General features: G+C 40.8%; 1 protein-coding gene across 1 annotated transcript in view; it reads right to left on the minus strand.

Annotated features, from left to right (window-relative positions):
• LOC123486173 (integrin alpha-L-like) overlaps positions 1-16,770 on the minus strand; it is a 30,307-nt gene extending 13,537 nt beyond the window's left edge. The window contains exons 1-10 of the mRNA XM_045217396.1: positions 16,610-16,770; positions 14,646-14,760; positions 11,711-11,808; positions 11,414-11,481; positions 10,936-11,050; positions 10,590-10,720; positions 9,430-9,572; positions 9,146-9,299; positions 7,785-7,920; positions 7,469-7,545 (exon numbers count right to left, since the gene is read on the minus strand). Coding sequence (XP_045073331.1) covers positions 7,469-7,545; positions 7,785-7,920; positions 9,146-9,299; positions 9,430-9,572; positions 10,590-10,720; positions 10,936-11,050; positions 11,414-11,481; positions 11,711-11,808; positions 14,646-14,760; positions 16,610-16,685 — 1,113 coding nt within the window. The 5' untranslated portion in view covers positions 16,686-16,770. The remainder of the gene's footprint in view (positions 1-7,468; positions 7,546-7,784; positions 7,921-9,145; positions 9,300-9,429; positions 9,573-10,589; positions 10,721-10,935; positions 11,051-11,413; positions 11,482-11,710; positions 11,809-14,645; positions 14,761-16,609) is intronic.
• Positions 16,771-18,710: the final 1,940 nt, after the last annotated feature.

Below are 18,710 nucleotides of genomic sequence, written 5' to 3' on the forward strand. Positions count from 1 at the left end.
TTAATAAGCATTAATCAACTAAACTCAGCAACAACAAAAAAACGTCATTTTTTCAGGACCCTGTCTTTCAAAGATAATTCGTAAAAATCCAAATAACTTCACATATCTTCATTGTAAAGGGTTTAAACACTGTTTCCCATGCTTGTTCAATGAACCATAAACAATTAATGAACATGCACCTGTAGAACGGTCGTTAAGACACTAACAGCTTACAGACGGTAGTCAATTAAGGTCACAGTTATGAAAACTTAGGACACTAAAGAGGCCTTTCTACTAACTCTGAAAAACACCAAAAGAAAGATGCCCAGGGTCCCTGCTCATCTGCGTGAACGTGCCTTAGGCATGCTGCAAGGAGGCATGAGGACTGCAGATCTGGCCAGGGCAATAAATTGCAATGTCCGTACTGTGAGACACCTAAGACAGTGCTACAGGGAGACAGAACAGACAGCTGATCATCCTCGCAGTGGCAGACCACGTGTAACAACACCTGCACAGGATCGGTACATCCGAACATCACAACTGCAGAACAGGTACAGGATGGCAACAACAACTGCCCGAGTTACACCAGGAACGCACAATCCCTCCATCAGTGCTCAGACTGTCCGCAATAGGCTGAGAGAGGCTGGACTGAGGGCTTGTAGGCCTGTTGTAAGGCAGGTCCTCACCAGACATCACCGGCAACAACGTTGCCTATGGGCACAAACCCACCGTCGCTGGACCAGACAGGACTGGCAAAAAGTGCTCTTCACTGACGAGTCGCGGTTTTGTCTCACCAGGGGTGATGGTCGGATCACGAAGGAATGAGCGTTACACCGAGGCCTGTACACTGGAGCGGGATCGATTTGGAGGTGGAGGGGCCGTCATGGTCTGGGGCGGTGTGTCACAGCATCATCGGACTGAGCTTGTTGTCATTGCAGGCGATCTCAACGCTGTGTGTTGCAGGGAAGACATCCTCCTCATGTGCAGGGGCGGTGTGTTCATTAGGGCGATATGGGCGACGCACTGCCAAACGGGAAAAGGAAGGGATTTTTTTTCTAATCAATTATATCACGGCAACAGTAGTTCAGTGTTCTAATCTAGACGCCTGATCTGCCAATAAATGTCCAATCATGCTAAAGTCGTGCTTCAAATGTCCCCGCCCGTTTTGGGGCGATTTCAGTCAGGTTGAAAATCGCCCAGAAGTCTCTCATAGCCTCTAATGTAAAATATTTTTTTTTCAAATATCTGACCTTTCAATACAATCTCTATGGGTTTCTGAGGGCTTGCACTTACGCGCTTTCGTCATACGTAACGTAACGATGAACGTAACTAAGAAACTACTCTTTCACCCTGAAGGCGGCAAGGCAGTAACGGACATGCACCATCTTTCAGAAAAGATTAAGAAACATGAGCTGTCAAAGACCCACATGGATAGCTGTTTGAGATTGTCTGCTTTTGGGAGAGTGAATATTGCCACTCAACTGGATGAGGGATACAGGCTAGCTGTCCGCCGCCACAACTGTAGCACATATAGCCATTCCAAGATGGCGAAGTAGTGCAGTCTTGTTTCTGTCGTGTGTCTGTAAATAGCCTGTAAATACCCAGTTTTTTGTATTTTTCGTACATATTTCCCTATCAGACTTTTCATCCTTCTACAAAATATACTTTCCTGCAACCTGCCTCACTCAATGTGGAACGGATTCTATTATTGACTTACCTTTTATCCAGAATCTAGAATCTCCAGTTGAAACTAGCTAGCCAGCTAACTAGCTACTTGCTATTAGCCACGGCTAGCGGTGTTTCACCCAGAACATAGGATTTTTTTTCCGCAGGATTAATTTTAATCACTGGACATTGATCACCGGATATTCGGCCAGTCTGCACAGCGCGTTATCGACCCAGAACATATCAGTTTTTCCGCGGAATCACTGATTCACTGGAACTTTAACTCCGGATTCATCGCTTCCAGCTGGCTACAACAAAACGGACGCTGTGGTCTGGCTAATCAACCTGAGCTAGGCCCATCTCCCGGCTATCTACCTCTCTATCAACTGGACGGGACCACCTAGGATTGACGCGGAGCCCCGCCGATCCTACACGACTGGTCTGCCGACGAAATCGTCTGATGTGGTTACGACGTAACCACGAAGATTCCATCCATCTGCTAGCCCTGGCCCGTTAGCACACGCTTACTCACTAAACTGAACTAGCTACTTGCTATTGGCCACAGCTGGCGGTGTTTCACCCAGAACATTTGATTTTTTTTTCAGCGGGATTGGTTTTAATCACTGGACATTGATCGCCGGATATTCGGACAGTCAGCACTGCGCGTTGTCGACCCAGAACATATCAGTTTTTCCGTCGCTACCAGCTGGCTACAACAAAACGGACGTAGCACACGCTAGCCGTGGCCTCTTGCTCACTGGCGCTTCACCACCGGACCTTGTGATAACTCAGCTATACAGCTGATATCTGCTGGACTGTTCCTTTTTACGGTACTACATCCTGTTTATGTTTAGCCTCAGCCCAAACATGGTTAGTTTATTGTTGTTTCGGTTATTTCTAATTGTACTATATCACTGTAGACCCCCAGCCTAGCTGAACCTGCCTTGGTTAGCCCCTTTGTCCCTCCACCCATACACTCAGAGACCGAATCAATTTATGCCTCTAGAGATACTATCTCTTTCATTGTTACCCAACGCTTAGGTTTACCTCCACTTTACTCATATCCTTCCATATCCTTGTCTGTTCATAATGCCCTGAATCTTTTCTATAACACCCGGAAATCTGCCCCCTTTATTCTATGTACCCAACGCACTAGAAGACCAGTTCTTAAAGCCTTTAGCCGTATCCTTATTCTAGTCCTCCTCTGTTCCTCTGGTGATGTAGAGGCTAACCCAGGCCCTGTAGCCCCCAGTATCACTCCTACTCCCCAGGAGCTATCATTTGTTGACTTCTGTAATCGCAAAGTCTGGGTTTCTTGCACATAAATATCAGAAGTCTACTTCCTAAGTTTGAGTTATTCACTGCGTTAGCACACTCTGCCAACCCTGATGTTCTAGCAGTGTCTGAATCCTGGCTCAGGAAGGCCACCAAAAATTCTGAAATTTCCATCCCCAACTATAACATTTTCCGTCTAGATAGAACTGCCAAAGGGGGTGGAGTTGCAATCTACTGTAGAGATAGCCTGCAGAGCTCTATCATACTATCCAGGTCTGTGCCCAAACAGTTTGAGCTTCTACTTCTAAAAATCCACCTTTCCAGAAATAAGTCTCTCACTGTTGCCGCTTGCTACAGACCCCCTCAGCCCCCAGCTGTGCCCTGGACACCATATGTGAATTGATTGCCCCCCCATTTATCCTCTGAGTTTGTACTGCTTGGTGACCTAAATTGGGATATGCTTAATACCCCAGCCATCCTACAATCCAAGCTAGATGCCCTCAACCTCACGCAAATTATCAACGAACCTACCAGGTACAACCCTAAATCCTTAAACATGGGTACCCTCATAGATATCATCCTGACTAATATACCCTCTAAATACACCTCAGCTGTCTTCAACCAGGATCTCAGCGATCACTGCCTTATTGCCTGCGTCCGTAACGGGTCCGCGGTCAAACGACCACCCCTCATCACTGTCAAACGCTCCCTAAAACACTTTAGCGAGGAGGCCTTCCTAATTGACCTGGCCCAGGTATCCTGGATGGATATAGATCTCATTCCGTCAGTAGAGGATGCCTGGTTGTTCCTTAAAAGTAATTTCCTCTCAATCTTAAATAAACATGCCCCATTCAAAAAATACAGAACTAAGAACCGATATAGCCCCTGGTTCTCCTCAGACTTGACTGCCCTTGACCAGCACAAAAACATCCTGTGGCGTACAGCATTAGCATCAAATAGCCCCCGCGATATGCAACTTTTCAGGGAAGTTAGGAACCAATATACACAAGCAGTCAGGAAAGCAAAGGCTAACTTTTTCAAACAGAAATTTGCATCCTGTAGCACTAACTCCAAAAAGTTTTGGGACACTGTAAAGTCCATGGAGAATAAGAGCACTTCCTCCCAGCTGCCCACTGCACTGAGGCTAGGAAACACTATCACCACCGATAAATCTACAATAATCGAGAATTTCAACAAGCATTTTGCTACAGCTGGCCATGCTTTCCATCTGGCTACCACTAACCCGGCCACCAACTCTGCACCCTCTGCTGCAACTTGCCCATGCCCCCCCGCTTCTCCTTCACACAAATTCAGACAGTTGATGTTTTGAAAGCGCTGCAAAATCTGGACCCCTACAAATCAGCTGGGCTAGACAATCTGGACCCTTTCTTCCTAAAACTAGCCGCCGAAATTGTCGCAACCCCTATTACTAGTCTGTTCAACCTCTCTTTCATAACGTCTGAGATCCCCAGAGATTGGAAAGCTGCCTCGGTCATCCCCCTCTTCAAAGGGGGTGACACTCTAGATCCAAACTGCTACAGACCTATATCCATCCTGCCCTGCCTTTCGAAAGTATTCGAAAGCCAAGTTAACAAACAGATCATCGACCATTTCGAATACCACCGTACCTTCTCCGCTATGCAATCCGGTTTCCGAGCTGGTCACGGGTGCACTTCAGCCACGCTCAAGGTCCTAAACGATATTATAACCGCGATTGATAATAGACAGTACTGTGCAGCCGTCTTCATCGACCTGGCCAAGGCTTTCGACTCTGTCAACCACCGCATTCTTATTGGCAGACTAAATAGCCTTGGTTTCTCAAATGACTGCCTCGCCTGGTTCACCAACTACTTCTCAGATAGAGTTCAGTGTGTCAAATCGGAGGGCCTGTTGTCTGGACCTATGGCAGTCTCTATGGGGGTGCCACAGGGTTCAATTCTTGGGCCGACACTTTTCTCCGTGTATATCAATGATGTCGCTCTTGCTGCTGGTGACTCTCAGATCCACCTCTACGCAGACGACACCATTTTGTATACATCTGGCCCTTCATTGGACACTGTGTTAACAAACCTCCAAACGAGCTTCAATGCCATACAACAATCCTTCAGTAGCCTTCAACTGCTCTTAAACACTAGTAAAACTAAATGCATGCTTTTCAATCGAACGCTGCTAGCACCCGCCCACCCGACTAGAATCACCACTCTCGACGGGTCTGACCTAGAGTATGTGGACAACTACAAATATCTAGGTGTCTGGTTAGACTGTAAACTCAACTTCCAGACTCACATAAAGAATCTCCAATCCAAAGTTAAATCTAGAATCGGCTTCCTATTTCGCAACAAAGCCTCCTTCACTCATGCTGCCAAACATGCCCTCGTAAAACTGACTATCCTACCGATCCTTGACTTCGGCGATGTCATTTACAAAATAGCCTCCAACACTCTACTCAGCAAATTGGATGTAGTCTATCACAGTGCCATCCGTTTTGTCTCCAAAGCCCCATACACTACCCACCACTGTGACCTGTACGCTCTTGTTGGCTGGTCCTCACTACATGTTCGTCGTCAAACCCACTGGCTCCAGGCCATCTATAAATCACTGCTAGGCAAATCCCCGCCCTATCTTAGCTCATTGGTCACCATAGCAGCACCCACCCGTAGTCTGCGCTCCAGCAGGTATATCTCACTGGTCATTCCCAAAGCCAACACCTCCTTTGGCCGCCATTCCTTCCAGTTCTCTGCTGCCAATGACTGGAACGAATTGCAAAAATCTCTGAAGCTGGAGACTCTTATCTCCCTCAATAACTTTAAGCATCAGTTGTCAGAGCACCTTACCGATCACTGCACCTGTACACAGCCCATCTGAAATTAGCCCACCCAACTACCTCATCCCTATATTGTTATTTAATTTGCTCTTTTGCACCCCAGTATCTCTATTTGCACATAATCTCTTGCACATCTAGCATTCCAGTGTTAATACTATTGTAATTATTCTGCACTATAGCCCATTTATTGCCTTACCTCCATAACTTGCTACATTTGCACACACTGTATATATATTTTCTGTTGTATTTTCTGACTTTATGTTTTTTTTTTCTTTACCCCATATGTAACTCTGTGTTGTTTTTATTGCACTACTTTGCTTTATCTTGGCCAGGTCGCAGTTGTAAATGAGAACCTGTTCTCAACTGGCTTACCTGGTTAAATAAAGGTGAAATAAAAAATAAAAAAAAATAAAAAAACGATGAGGTTAGCAACAGCAGAGTCGTGAACACTGTCTACGAGAATCGAGACGACCTCATAGAATGTTTTGAAGCCATCCGGACGGGTTCATTGGGTTCATTTGACCAGCACACCTTGAGAGAGGCAGCTGGCTACGTGAGGATACTACATGATGAAGATTTAATTTTTTTCCCTGCGGCTTTTTCACAAAATCATGCCCCACGTCGACATTCTGTACCAGAAGCTACAGAAGAAGGACATCGATGCTGTGTTTATCAAACGTGCCCTCGACAGCTTCACAAGCAAGTGCAGGCCATAAGGTAAGATTAAACAATATCAAAAAAATGTGGTAAAAGCTCTTGTTGATCCTGCAATCTGAACAAATACCAAGATGCTGTATTTTCAGCTGATATTTCATTTGTTTATGGAAATGCATATTGTTTATGCAGTGTTGAGGAATGTGAAAGAACACCCTTGATTATTTTTACTGTGATAACTTATTTTGCTTTTGTAAGCCAACACTTTTGAGATCAGTCAATAAATGCTTCTGGTATTGACTTATATGCTGCCCCTGTCTTCATGTTGTTGCTGGACATATCTTTTTAAAAATGTGTGTAGGTCACCTAAATCATCAGAAAAATTGCCCCCCCTGAGAATTTTTTCAGGAGCCGCCACTGCTCATGTGGTACCCTTCCTGCAGGCTCATCCTGACATGACCCTCCAGCATGACAACGCCACCAGCCATACTGCTCGTTCTGTGCATGATTTCCTGCAAGACAGGAATGTCGGTGTTCTGCCAAGGCCAGCGAAGAGGCCGGATCTCAATCCCATTGAGCACGTCTGGGACCTGTTGGATCGGCGGGTGAGGGTTAGGGCCATTCCCCCCAGAAATGTCAGTGAACTTGCAGGTGCCTTGGTGGAAGAGTGGGGTAACATCTCACAGCAAGAACAGACAAATCTGGTGCAGTCCATGAGGAGGAGATGCACTGCAGTACTTAATGCAGCTGGTGGCCACACCAGATACTGACTGTTACTTTAGATTTTGACCCCCCTTTTGTTCAGGCACACATTATTCCATTTCTGTTAGTCACATGTCTGTGGAACTTGTTCATTTTATGTCTCAGTTGTTGAATCTTGTTATGGTCATACAAATATTTACACATGTTTAGTTTGCTGAAAATAAACACAGTTGACAGTGAGAGGACGTTTCTTTTTTTGCTGAGTTTATATATTGCGTCCATAAACTAGTTGCAATGGTGGTCAGTACATTTATAAAAAATATTAAGATGATGATAAAACATAGTGGACATACTATCGTGATATCTCACCTTTTTACTGTAGACAGCACTGAACCCACTCTGAGACATCTCTTTAGTCAAGTTTCCAGCCAGAGCAGTCTTGGAACCTAGAACATACGGACACTGATATTAATAGCGATACATTGATACTTCTACTGTGGAATGTTTTGAGTAAGGTGTTATCACCAGAAATAAATACCAGTACATTTCAGGAGATGACCAGTATTGCCACTTCAGGAATCTTACGGAAGTATTTTTTTATGAATAACAACTCTCACTTGACAGGGGCTTTACTGAAAAATAAATAAGTAGTACTAAGAGATTTCAACTGAATCTGGAGTTGTACCTTCAATGTTGAAGATCTTTTTTTGAAAGTTGTCTAGGATTCCTTTTAGTCCGTTGTAGTCCTGGATGAGGAAAGTGTTGTTCTCTTTTGGCTCTGATGCCAGGGACTTGAGTTTCTTCAAATCGACATTCTTGACCTGCCAAGAAATATATCACTTGAGGGCAGGAATTATAAGTCTAATTTCCTTTTCAATATGAATGATATTTAAAAATCCACATCATAACTGGGAAGTTGGACTGGACCCTTGAGACTAGTAAAAATAATAATAACTATTTTTGTATAGGGCTTTTCAATACAAGTAACCAAGTGCTTCACATCATAAAATAAAAGTACTAGCAAAGTAACAAAGACTGGAGGAAGGAGAATGAAAAAAGAAAGCTAATTAAAATCATACATTTATAAAAGTGTTTTCAGCAGGGATTTAATTCTCTATTGACTCACCCGTGTGTCAATGTATGTAATATCAAAATCCGTCAATTTAAACTAGAGATCAGTTTTTTTGCATCGCACTATCGACCGCATACGCCTATGTTGGCATTCCGCATCTGCGGTGGAACGTGGCCGAGCTACAATGATGTTTGTCAGAGCATGAGACATCCCGAAAATCGGTCTTCTCACGAAAACGTCTGTAGCATCCGAACGGTTTGGCCTACAAACTAATATGACCACTCTATGGAAAGAGGAGACTCTCACAAACACGATTGGAATCGTCTGAAGGTAACCTATACAAACTAATGGAAGTATGGAGGTAGTTTTGTGCCAACAAAAATAAGGGGTTAAATATGTGTCCAAAAAACCACAATATTTCCTGAGCTTTCTTATATCTCCTAGATATAGGACTGACACTTCAAATCCTTATGATTTGTTTTTTGACTGTCTTTTTTTGCCATTTATGAATGTGTTATTCAAAGCATTTCTATGGGCTATAGTAGTAAAGGCCAAATTCAATATCTCATCAAATTATTTTTGTTTTGTTTTTTGGGATAGCTAAAGGAAAAATAGCTAAAGCAAAATCAAATAGCTAAATAATACATGGTATGACCATCTTAAAACAATTCCATATATTAGCTTAGTAGAACCCTGGGTCTGATCAGTAAATAAAGATGTGGACTACAGCGAAACCTTCCATCCCTGGATTGAGGTACATTTGCAAACCTTTTAACTTGAAGTTCACAGAGATGCAAATATATTGGCATTTAGTCATTTCAACTAGGAGGAGAACATACCTTCTAGTCTAAATGTTTTGGCTAGTGATCAACCAGCTGTAGTTATGGGAATGAAACAGTTGTAATGGAATTAAGTCATACAATTGTGTGTTGTTGTGTTGGGGGTATGCAGGCGCTCCCCTTTTAAGGACTTACCCCGATGACGAAACGGATTATGTTTTTCTCATCACTTCTTTTGATAGAGTTATAATTTCTATCAGTATCACTGGGATTTCCATCTGTTATTACGACCAGTACTTTAGTTGCATCTGCGGTGGCGCCGGCAGCTTGGTTTTCAAAAATGTTTTTCCTGAAATAGATGTATACAAACAACAGATCAAGCAATCTTTCTTACACCACAATCCCCTTTGATCAGATTCCGAGTATTCGGTCAGAACTTTGAAAGTAAAACTGATTAATAATGATCAACTGTGACCTACAAGACAAAGTCTATCGCCTGATGTGTATTGGTTAGAAGAGTCATGTGCTTTTCATTCGTAAGATTAGTCAAGGCTCTCCCCTCTTGGTAGTCATTGAAGTCGAAAACTGTCCTGGCTGTTGATGAGAACTGAACCGCTGCAAACTGTGGTTTAAAAAAAGAGGAAAAGATAACTAATATTGATTTCATTCCATACTTTCCATGCAGCAACCTAGGTATAGCACATCTTATAATTAGTGGTGACTTGAGGAACCATGAAGATCCTCAAGGAACCATTGCAAGTCAATGGGTCATATTTGCACCTTCGGTAAATTGAGGGGTTCTTGAAGGAACCTTTAATGGTTCAATGTAGCATCGGGATCCTGGAGGAACCCTGGAGTGGAGGCGTGGCTTAGGAAGTGCGTGGCTTTAAGATACTGTATATATTTTTTAGGCCACCTGTTAGAGTAAATGTCATTCCTGTTAATCTGTTCTGCTGTATTGTCATCACATGTGAAAGTTAAACACTGATAGTTTTACAGCGTCAGTGAGGCTTACAGAAGTGTTCCTCAAGAGCCTATGCTCTTCCAAAGTGGGAATAGTTGTCACTTTATTACTATATGTAAATAGAATTGTTAATATTATTAACATTATATTGAAGTATATAATATGTATAAATATTCAAGGATTTAGTTTTGCAGTGTAAAACATAACATGATGAACAGGAATGAGATTTGCGCTAATGGGTGGCCAAAAATTGCCTATCTGAAAGCCACGCCTCCAATAATAGGCTGCCACCACTTCAATATATTATCAAAAAGGTTCAAAATGTAACTCCTCCCATCAGAACCTTTACACAGGGGTTCCTCCAAGACCCTTGAACTGGAAAGGTTCCGCAGGTGTGGCAACCCAAAAGGTTATTCTAGGCACCTTTACGTCTGTGGTCCTCTGTAGCTCAGCTGGTAGAGCACGGCGCTTGTAACGCCAAGGTAGTGGGTTCGATCCCCGGGACCACCCATACACAAAAATGTATGCACGCATGACTGTAAGTCGCTTTGGATAAAAGCGTCTGCTAAATGGCATATTATTTATTTATATTATTTAAGAGTGTAGATAAACAGATGTATGTTCAGCAACCTCACAAGCATGATTCAAGTTATGAACTTTAAAAGGGAAGTTTACCTTGATTGAGGAGTTTTTTAGGGTTGTCATGATATTGTTTATGAAACCTTTGTTCTCATCAAATTCGTCCCCTGTCATGCTTCCTGATCCGTCAAAGAGGAAAACGAGGTCCACTATTTTCTTAGTACATTCTGGAAGAGAAAGTGAATTAAAGAAATGTATATGATGGATAACACACAATATTCTTCACATATTCAGGAATCCAGATCTTATCATTCACAATTCATATTTTGTGACCTAATCCTAATGTAATTTAGCATTACATGAATAAACAGTCAATATATACCTACAAATCTTGGGTTATTTTATTTATATCTACAAATGTGTTCCAATTTCACTGTTATACCTTGGAAGGCAGGCGTGAAGTTAGAGGTGATCTGGAGCTGGCTGTTGAACTGATAGCAGATACTGTTCAGATAGGAGTTCCCATCGCACTCGTGTGCCAGGCCAGGGCTGCAGGCCTGAATGAGGATAATAAGTAATTGTAAATTAGATAAATAATGGCTTGTCTGGTGGACCTCAGATGGCTTCAAAAGGGAGAGTTACATGAATTTGCCATGATAATTTTTTGATTGTTGAGCTATTCTTTTATGACTCAAGTGAAACAAGTAATTTAGGTTTACACAGGCAGCCCAATTCTGATATTTTTTCCACTAATTGGTGGAGCTGATCTGATTGGTCAAAATACCAATTAGTGAAAACAATATCAGAATTGGGCTGCCTATGTACTGTAAATGCTGCCAAACACAAGTATTACATATGCACAGTACACTCACATTCACAACAAGAATATGATCAAATTAACTGTTTGGTGGTTATCTTACAGTGAACGTTGGAGGAGAAGTAGATTGTCCAGCCATAGACAGTCCAATGTACTTGATTGTGTCAGTTTCTGTTGGAAGGGAAAAGGCAGACTTGCAAAATCAACTAGTGTTTCTCATTTTCAAGATCTTGTTGACATTTCAACAATATTTTAAAGCTGTCAAATATTGATTAGCCATGGTTACCGTGATAGGTGTTACATGTTCTTATAATTCTTATAATTATTCATTTTGTTAAGGTAACCACCATTCTAAATTGCAGTAAGTACAGTATAGTGTATCATCAACTTCCATCTCTACCTTCAGGAGTGTAACAGTTTGTACAGTTTGTTCGGTCTTGAGCACATCTACAGATTCCACCAGATCCATTCTTCTGATGTGGCGCACTGACCATTACCCTGTGGGTGAGAAATACCAGTATAGTTTGGTCGATTTAGATGAGACTGTATGACTTCTTATATATATGACAAACTTTAGATCAAGAGTGGTTGCATAACATTTGTGACAATGTGGTCAATTACTTTTGTATATCCATTTTCTATTGGTTACTAAGGTTACAATAACAACTGCATGGTGAAGGAGGAAGGCAGGATGTTATCAGAGGTGTGATATGATGAAACACAAGTTAGAATTTCCCTTCCATCAATGTATGCATAACTAATACACTGATGCACATTAGTCATGTGCATTGGATGCAGCTCACATAATTTAAGAAACGTAATAAATGTTCAAGTATTGTAAATAAGAATAGAATATGTTTCTACATTCTTCTACATTAATGTGGATGCTTCCATGATTATGATAGTCTTGAATGAATCATGAATAATGATGAGTGAGAAAGTTAGACGTACAAATATCAAACCCCAAGACATTCTAACCTCTCACCATTATAATAACAGGGGAGGTTAGCATTTTTTAGGGGATATGATATTTATGCCTCTGTAACTTTCTCACTCATCATTATTCACGATTCATTCAGGATTATCCGTAATCATGGTAGCATCCACATTAATGTAGAAGTGTTTAGAAACATATTCTGTTCTTATTTACAATAAAAGTGACTCCAAATTGACACAATACATTATTCTATTAGGCACAAAATAATCTGAAACACAACCAAAACAAACAGCAAATGCATCCAACAAGTTTGTAGAGTCACAAGCTTGATGTAATCATTGCGTTTTAGGAATATGGGACCAAATACTAACATTTTGACAACTTTAATTCACATAAGTGAATTTGTCCCAATACTTTTGGTCCCCAAAAATGGCGGGACTATGTACAAAAAGTGCTATAATTTCTAAATGGTTCACCAGACATGGATGAAAATACACTCAAGTTAATGCTGACAGTCTGCACATTAACCTCACAGTCATTGTATCATTTCAAATCCAAAGTGCTGGAGCACAGAGCCAAAACAACAACAAATACATTTGGAGCTCACTGTATATACAGAGCCATATATTTTCTAAATACATTGCTATGGATATACAGTGGGCTCCAAAATTACAGGCACCCCTGACTGGCAATGCACAAACAATACTTAAAAAAATATAAACAATATAATTATAGAGAAACTCAAAATAACAACATGTGAGAAATACTGTACTATATTAATGTTCCAATGGAACCCACCAAAATCAATTATTGATTTAATTAAAAATCAATGTCCTCCAAATCAATGTTTTACAATTAATGGCACCCTTAAAGATTATTGTAAATAACATCGAACCAAAATTAAACCACTAATTAAATTCCACTTATTTAAGTTTATCAAAGTCTTAATGAACTATATTGAGCCATTACATCACTTCCTATTTCACTAGGGTATAAAAATGAGGTACACGCATGCAATATCCCTTTGTCATCCAACACCATGAAGAAAAGAAAATAACTGCCAGTTCAAAAGAGACAGATGTTTGTAGACCTTCATAAATCTGGTAATGGCTACAAGAAGATCCACAAACGATTGAATATACCACTGAGCACTGTCAGGGCAATTATTAAAAAATGTAAAAGATATGGAACAGTTGAAAACCTCACGGGTAGAGGACGCAAATGCATTTTGCCCCCCATGATAGGGAGGAGGATGGTGAGAGAAGCAACAAATTCCCCAAGAATCACTGTGAAAGAATTGCAGGCCTTGGTGGCGTCTTGGGGTCATCAGGTTTCAAAAAGCACCATCAGACGTCACATCCACAACCACAGGCTCTTTGGAACGGTTGCCAGAAGAAAGCCCTTTCTGACCCCAAGACACAGACGCAAGCGCTTGGAGTTTGCCAAACGACATTTAAATTATGACTGGAAGAAGGTAAGACCAACATTGAACGTTTTGGTCAGATACAGCATCGGCATGTTTGGTGTCAAAACAGAGATGCATACAAGGAGAGGCACCTCATACCCACGGTAAAATATGGTGGTGGATCAGTGATGTTTTGGGGCTGTTTTAACTCCAGAGGTCCAGGGAACTGGATAAGATTGACGGCATAATGAATTCCACCAAGTATCAGGCAATTTTGGCTGACAATCTGGTTGCCTCTGCCAGAAGGCTGGGACTTGGCCGTAGGTGGACTTTCCAACAAGACAATGACCCAAAACATACCTGAAGATCCACACAGAAATGGTTCTGTGACAACAAAATCAATGTTCTGCCATGGCCATCTCAGTCGCCTCAATCCAATCGAAAATTTGTGGGCTGAGTTGTTGAGGGCAGTTGACAAGCGCAAACCCAAGAATGTGAAGGATCTTGAAAGGATCTGCATAGAGGAATGGTCCAAAATCCCTCCAAATGTGTTCCTTAACCTTGTCAAACGTTACAGGAAAAGACTCCATGCTGTTATCCTTGCCAGAGGTGGTTGCACTAAGTACTAAATGAGGAGTGCCAATAATGATGAAACCTTGATTTTGGTTACATTTATTTTGCATTAAATAATTGTATGATTTTGGTTGGTTCCATTGAAACATTAATAAAGTACAGTATTTCTCACATGTTGGTATTTTGAGTTTCTCTATAATTATATTGTTTATATTTTTTAAAGTATGGTTTGTGCATTGCCAGTCAGGGTTGGCAGGAATTTTGGAGCCCACTGTATATAGTGCATGTTTGCAGACACAGGTGCATTGTTTTGGTAATTTTTGTTTCCTCAGGTGTGTGATACTGTTTTGCAGATGAAGTTTGTAACATAATACTAACCAGAACCACACATTTCACTATGATGATAACAATAACACTTACCCTTTCTCCTTGCCAGAAATGAATTGCAGGACTTTGTAACCAAAGAAATCTTGTTCCTCCCCTTTGTAGATTTGTGGGTTTGTTTCATCAATGTTGAAAGCCATTGAAGAGACAGCTGGCAAAGAAAAGAAAAGAGTGGTAGAATCGGATGACAGACAACTATTTGGGTTAAATGCATAAAAATGATATTGGTAAATATTTGTTGTCTAGTGGGCCTAATCCACGATGTACAATAGAATACATAATTGAATCAGCATTTCACACAAATCTTAGATATCCGATCTTCCCTACAACACGGGAAATTGGCATAATTTAATATTTAATATTTTAGATCATGGTCAGTGAAAACCAGCGCCGGCACTATGGGGGCATTGTGGGGGCAATGCCTCCCTAAATTTACTTTTGTGCCCACCCAAAAAACATTCTACCAACATTTGGATATATTTATTTATTGATATAAATATTACTACACCAGAGCTACATGCTCTAGCCAGTCAAACTTCCCGCCAGTTCATTGCCAACCCTCTAGCCTATTTTATATTCAGCAAGCAAGAGCAAGCTGCTTCTCCCTATTAGTTAAAAAAATTGCTCAAAATAAGTGACCAAACTATATTGCTATTCCTGGGACTTGCATTGAGCTAGGCTACTCGTACAAGAGATATTAGCAATCGAGAGAGGAGAGGGGAAGAGAGAGAGAGAGGCCAGTGGAGCTGATGCCTGCAGAGATGCATGAATTGTGCAAGACGGGAACAGTGAAGACAGAGATGTGTTAGAAATGAGGGTAATTCATATATTAATCTATCATTCGTAGGTCTATGCTGCCATATCACTTGACCTGTGCTATGCAAGACCAGGGCAAAGTATATCCACCAGAGACAGATTTAAATATCATATAGGCCTTCATAATATAGGCCTGCTATCGCATAGCTGTCTCTCTCCCCCTTCAAACTTTCCTTGTCAATTCATTTGGTAGGCTACATTGTTTTAGCATTATCCAAGGCCTAGGTTTTTAATAGCCAACGTTTTTAGGAAAGGAGAAATGTGATTTGCTCTTGTGTGTTTGAAATGCGCTGTTGGCTTTAAATGGTGGGTCCTTTTGACGAGTGGAAGATTCATTGCATATATTATATATATAGCCTAACTATAAATATAGCATCAAAAAGAGTGCCCCCCAGCTGATCATAGTCTGGCGCTGGCTCTGGTGAAAACAACTAAATGTTTAGTCTGCATAAACGTATTTTGAGGAATCATAATTTTAACATGTTTGACTGAACATAGGTGTGCTATAGGCTACTGTTGTTCAGCCAGAACTGCCCTCAAAAGTTAATGCAGCTGTAACATTGTAAATAACTTATTTATGACCTTTTCCACTATGAAAAATGTGTGATAAATGGCCAATAGTTAATGCTTATCATTGACTGTCTCAAAAACATGAATAGACAATAAGGTGGTATCTAGGTTTAAAAGGTTAAGTGGCCTATTGCCTCAAAAACAAAAAAGTGGAAGTCGGTTACCGTTATTGATGTGAAACCACAAGTAAAGATATTGTATGACTAGTTCTGTTTTCTAAAAGGCCCCCAAAAAATTACAATGGAGCATCTAACAAGTCAATTACATTTAGAGCATTAGATTTTTATTTTTATTGGGATTCCCATTAGTCGACAGCAATGGCAACATTAGGCACCTTTCTTTGACATAAATGATCCTTGTGCAAGTTAAGCATCCATTTTGAAAACATACCCTCTTCTACTTCAAGTTTGCCTATTGATTACAATGGTGTGAACAGTTCAACATATTTGAGTATTTTAGATTCAGTCAGGAATAGCAACAACAAAAAAACTAAACTGTAACTTAAAACGTGTAGTATTGAAAGTAATTGACTTTTTTTTTTCTAGTTGAGCTGATTATGTTTTTTCCAACCCCTTTAATATGTAATTGAATATTAAGCTGAGGTCAGTGCTTACCAATGGCTGCCATGCAGGTGAGCAGGGAGAGGGTTCCTTGCCCAGACATCTTCTCCTTCTCTTTGTTCACTAGCATGCAGTGAGGAAAATATTGCAACACTCAACCTTTGCAAAGGAAACTTACTTGTCTTCCTGCACTTTGTTTCCTGTGTGCCTCTTCTTATAAGAGGGCGTCTCCACCCCCAAAAGTAGCTGCGGTAGTTCACTATCATCTGGGTGAGAATGTGGATGTTTTTTGCAATTTCCTCTTTTGCATGATTGGAATTGGTACATTGCCCCACCCTCTTCTTTTACACTTTCCCAGTGAGAAGTATCAAATGTGAGAAACCCGGCAAGAAAAGAGTTACAGACTACATACTACACCCAATCTATAACAATGTCTTATTTGAGTCAGAACAGGTGTCTGGAAGTGGTGTTTTGAATGAGGCAACAACAAACATGTGAGAAAGCTTATTTGGCTATTCAGTTGAGTTTAATTTTATTTCACATATGACTATAGTTTAGTTTTATTGATTGTGTTTGAAATCACATAAGCCTAGTAGCAGCTCAAGAAATGATCTTTGTCTAACCTCAGATACTTCTGGAGACCAGTTTGATTGAGATTCTCCTTGCTTCAGTGTTACATAATCATTTTAACCCAATTTTGTCCCAATTGCCACATTGAACACATTGACATTTGCTCTAATAAGATAAGTAGAATGTGGCAGCTCAGCACACAAATAGTCTGTGGGAGGAAGGGTTTAGGTACTTTCTTTTAACCACAATGCTCTATGGCTATGCAGTGACATCAGTTTGACACTTGCGTGTACAGTGTGAAATGTTACTGAGTTAACACCCTCATGTTTGCTGTTTGCATATTGTAATTTTATTTGATTTTTGTATCTTTGTAATTACAGACCTCATTTGCAAAAGAGACATTGGTCACAATATGACTCCCTGTGAAAATAAGGTTAAATATAAAATATAAGAAAACATTAGTGTTGGGAACCCCCTGTGTGTTTGGACTGTCAGTGCACAACTTATTGCAGTGTGTTGCAGAGTGCAAAGTTCAGAGGATGTACTCTGGGGATTGCAACATTTCCGTTCTGTTTTTAACTATCTACACACCATCTAGAAGTTTTTGTTTGTGTTGTCTCTTTCTTCCCGCCTCCTCTTCTACCCTATCCCAGGTCATTTGTTGCTTTTATGTGTTGGTTTTCCTTATATTTACTTATTGTAGCGTCTTTGGGTTTTAGAAAAGCACTATAGAATCCTATGTATTAAACAAAAAGCCTAATTTCTGCAAATTATGAATTGCAGAACTGTCGTTTTATTTAGGCCTACATCCTTGCCACTGGTTTAAAACCCTCTAGAGCAGGACTGCCCAACCCTCTTCCTGGAGATCTACCGTCCTGTGGGTTTTCAGTCCAACCCTAATTTAACACACCTGATTCTACTTATTAGCTGCTCGACAAGACGTTAACTAGCTGAATCAGATATGCTACATTAGGGTTGGACTGAAACCTACAGGACAGTAGATCTCCAGGAAGAGGGTTGGGCAGCACTGCTCTAGAGGCTATTGACGCTCCGATGCGTCAATCTAAGTAACATAATACAAAAATCCACATAAAAATCAGTCAGTTTAAGCTAGAGAGATCTGTTTTTTTTTTGCTTGGGCTGTGTCTCAATCTACCGCATCCACCAATGGCGGCCTTCTGTATCTATGGTGGAAGGTGGCCGAGTTACAGCGTTTTTTGTCAGATCATGAGACGTCCCGAAAATTGGTCTTCTCACGAAAACGACTGTAGCATCCGAACGGTTTGGTTAGTATGACCACTCCATGGAAAGATGAGACTCTCTATGACCCCCACAAGTGTCAGGGGACTCATCTGAAGGTACCAGTTTAAAATATGAATGGAAGTATGAAGATAGTTTTGTGCCTACCCAAAAAAAAGGGTTCAAATGTGTACAATATATATATATATATATATACAGTGGGGAGAACAAGTATTTGATACACTGCCGATTTTGCAGGTTTTCCTACTTACAAAGCATGTTGAGGTCTGTAATTTTTATCATAGGTACACTTCAACTGTGAGAGACGGAATCTTAAACAAAAATC

The sequence above is a fragment of the Coregonus clupeaformis genome, unplaced genomic scaffold (assembly GCF_020615455.1).
Source record: "Coregonus clupeaformis isolate EN_2021a unplaced genomic scaffold, ASM2061545v1 scaf1047, whole genome shotgun sequence".
Taxonomy (NCBI): domain Eukaryota; kingdom Metazoa; phylum Chordata; class Actinopteri; order Salmoniformes; family Salmonidae; genus Coregonus; species Coregonus clupeaformis.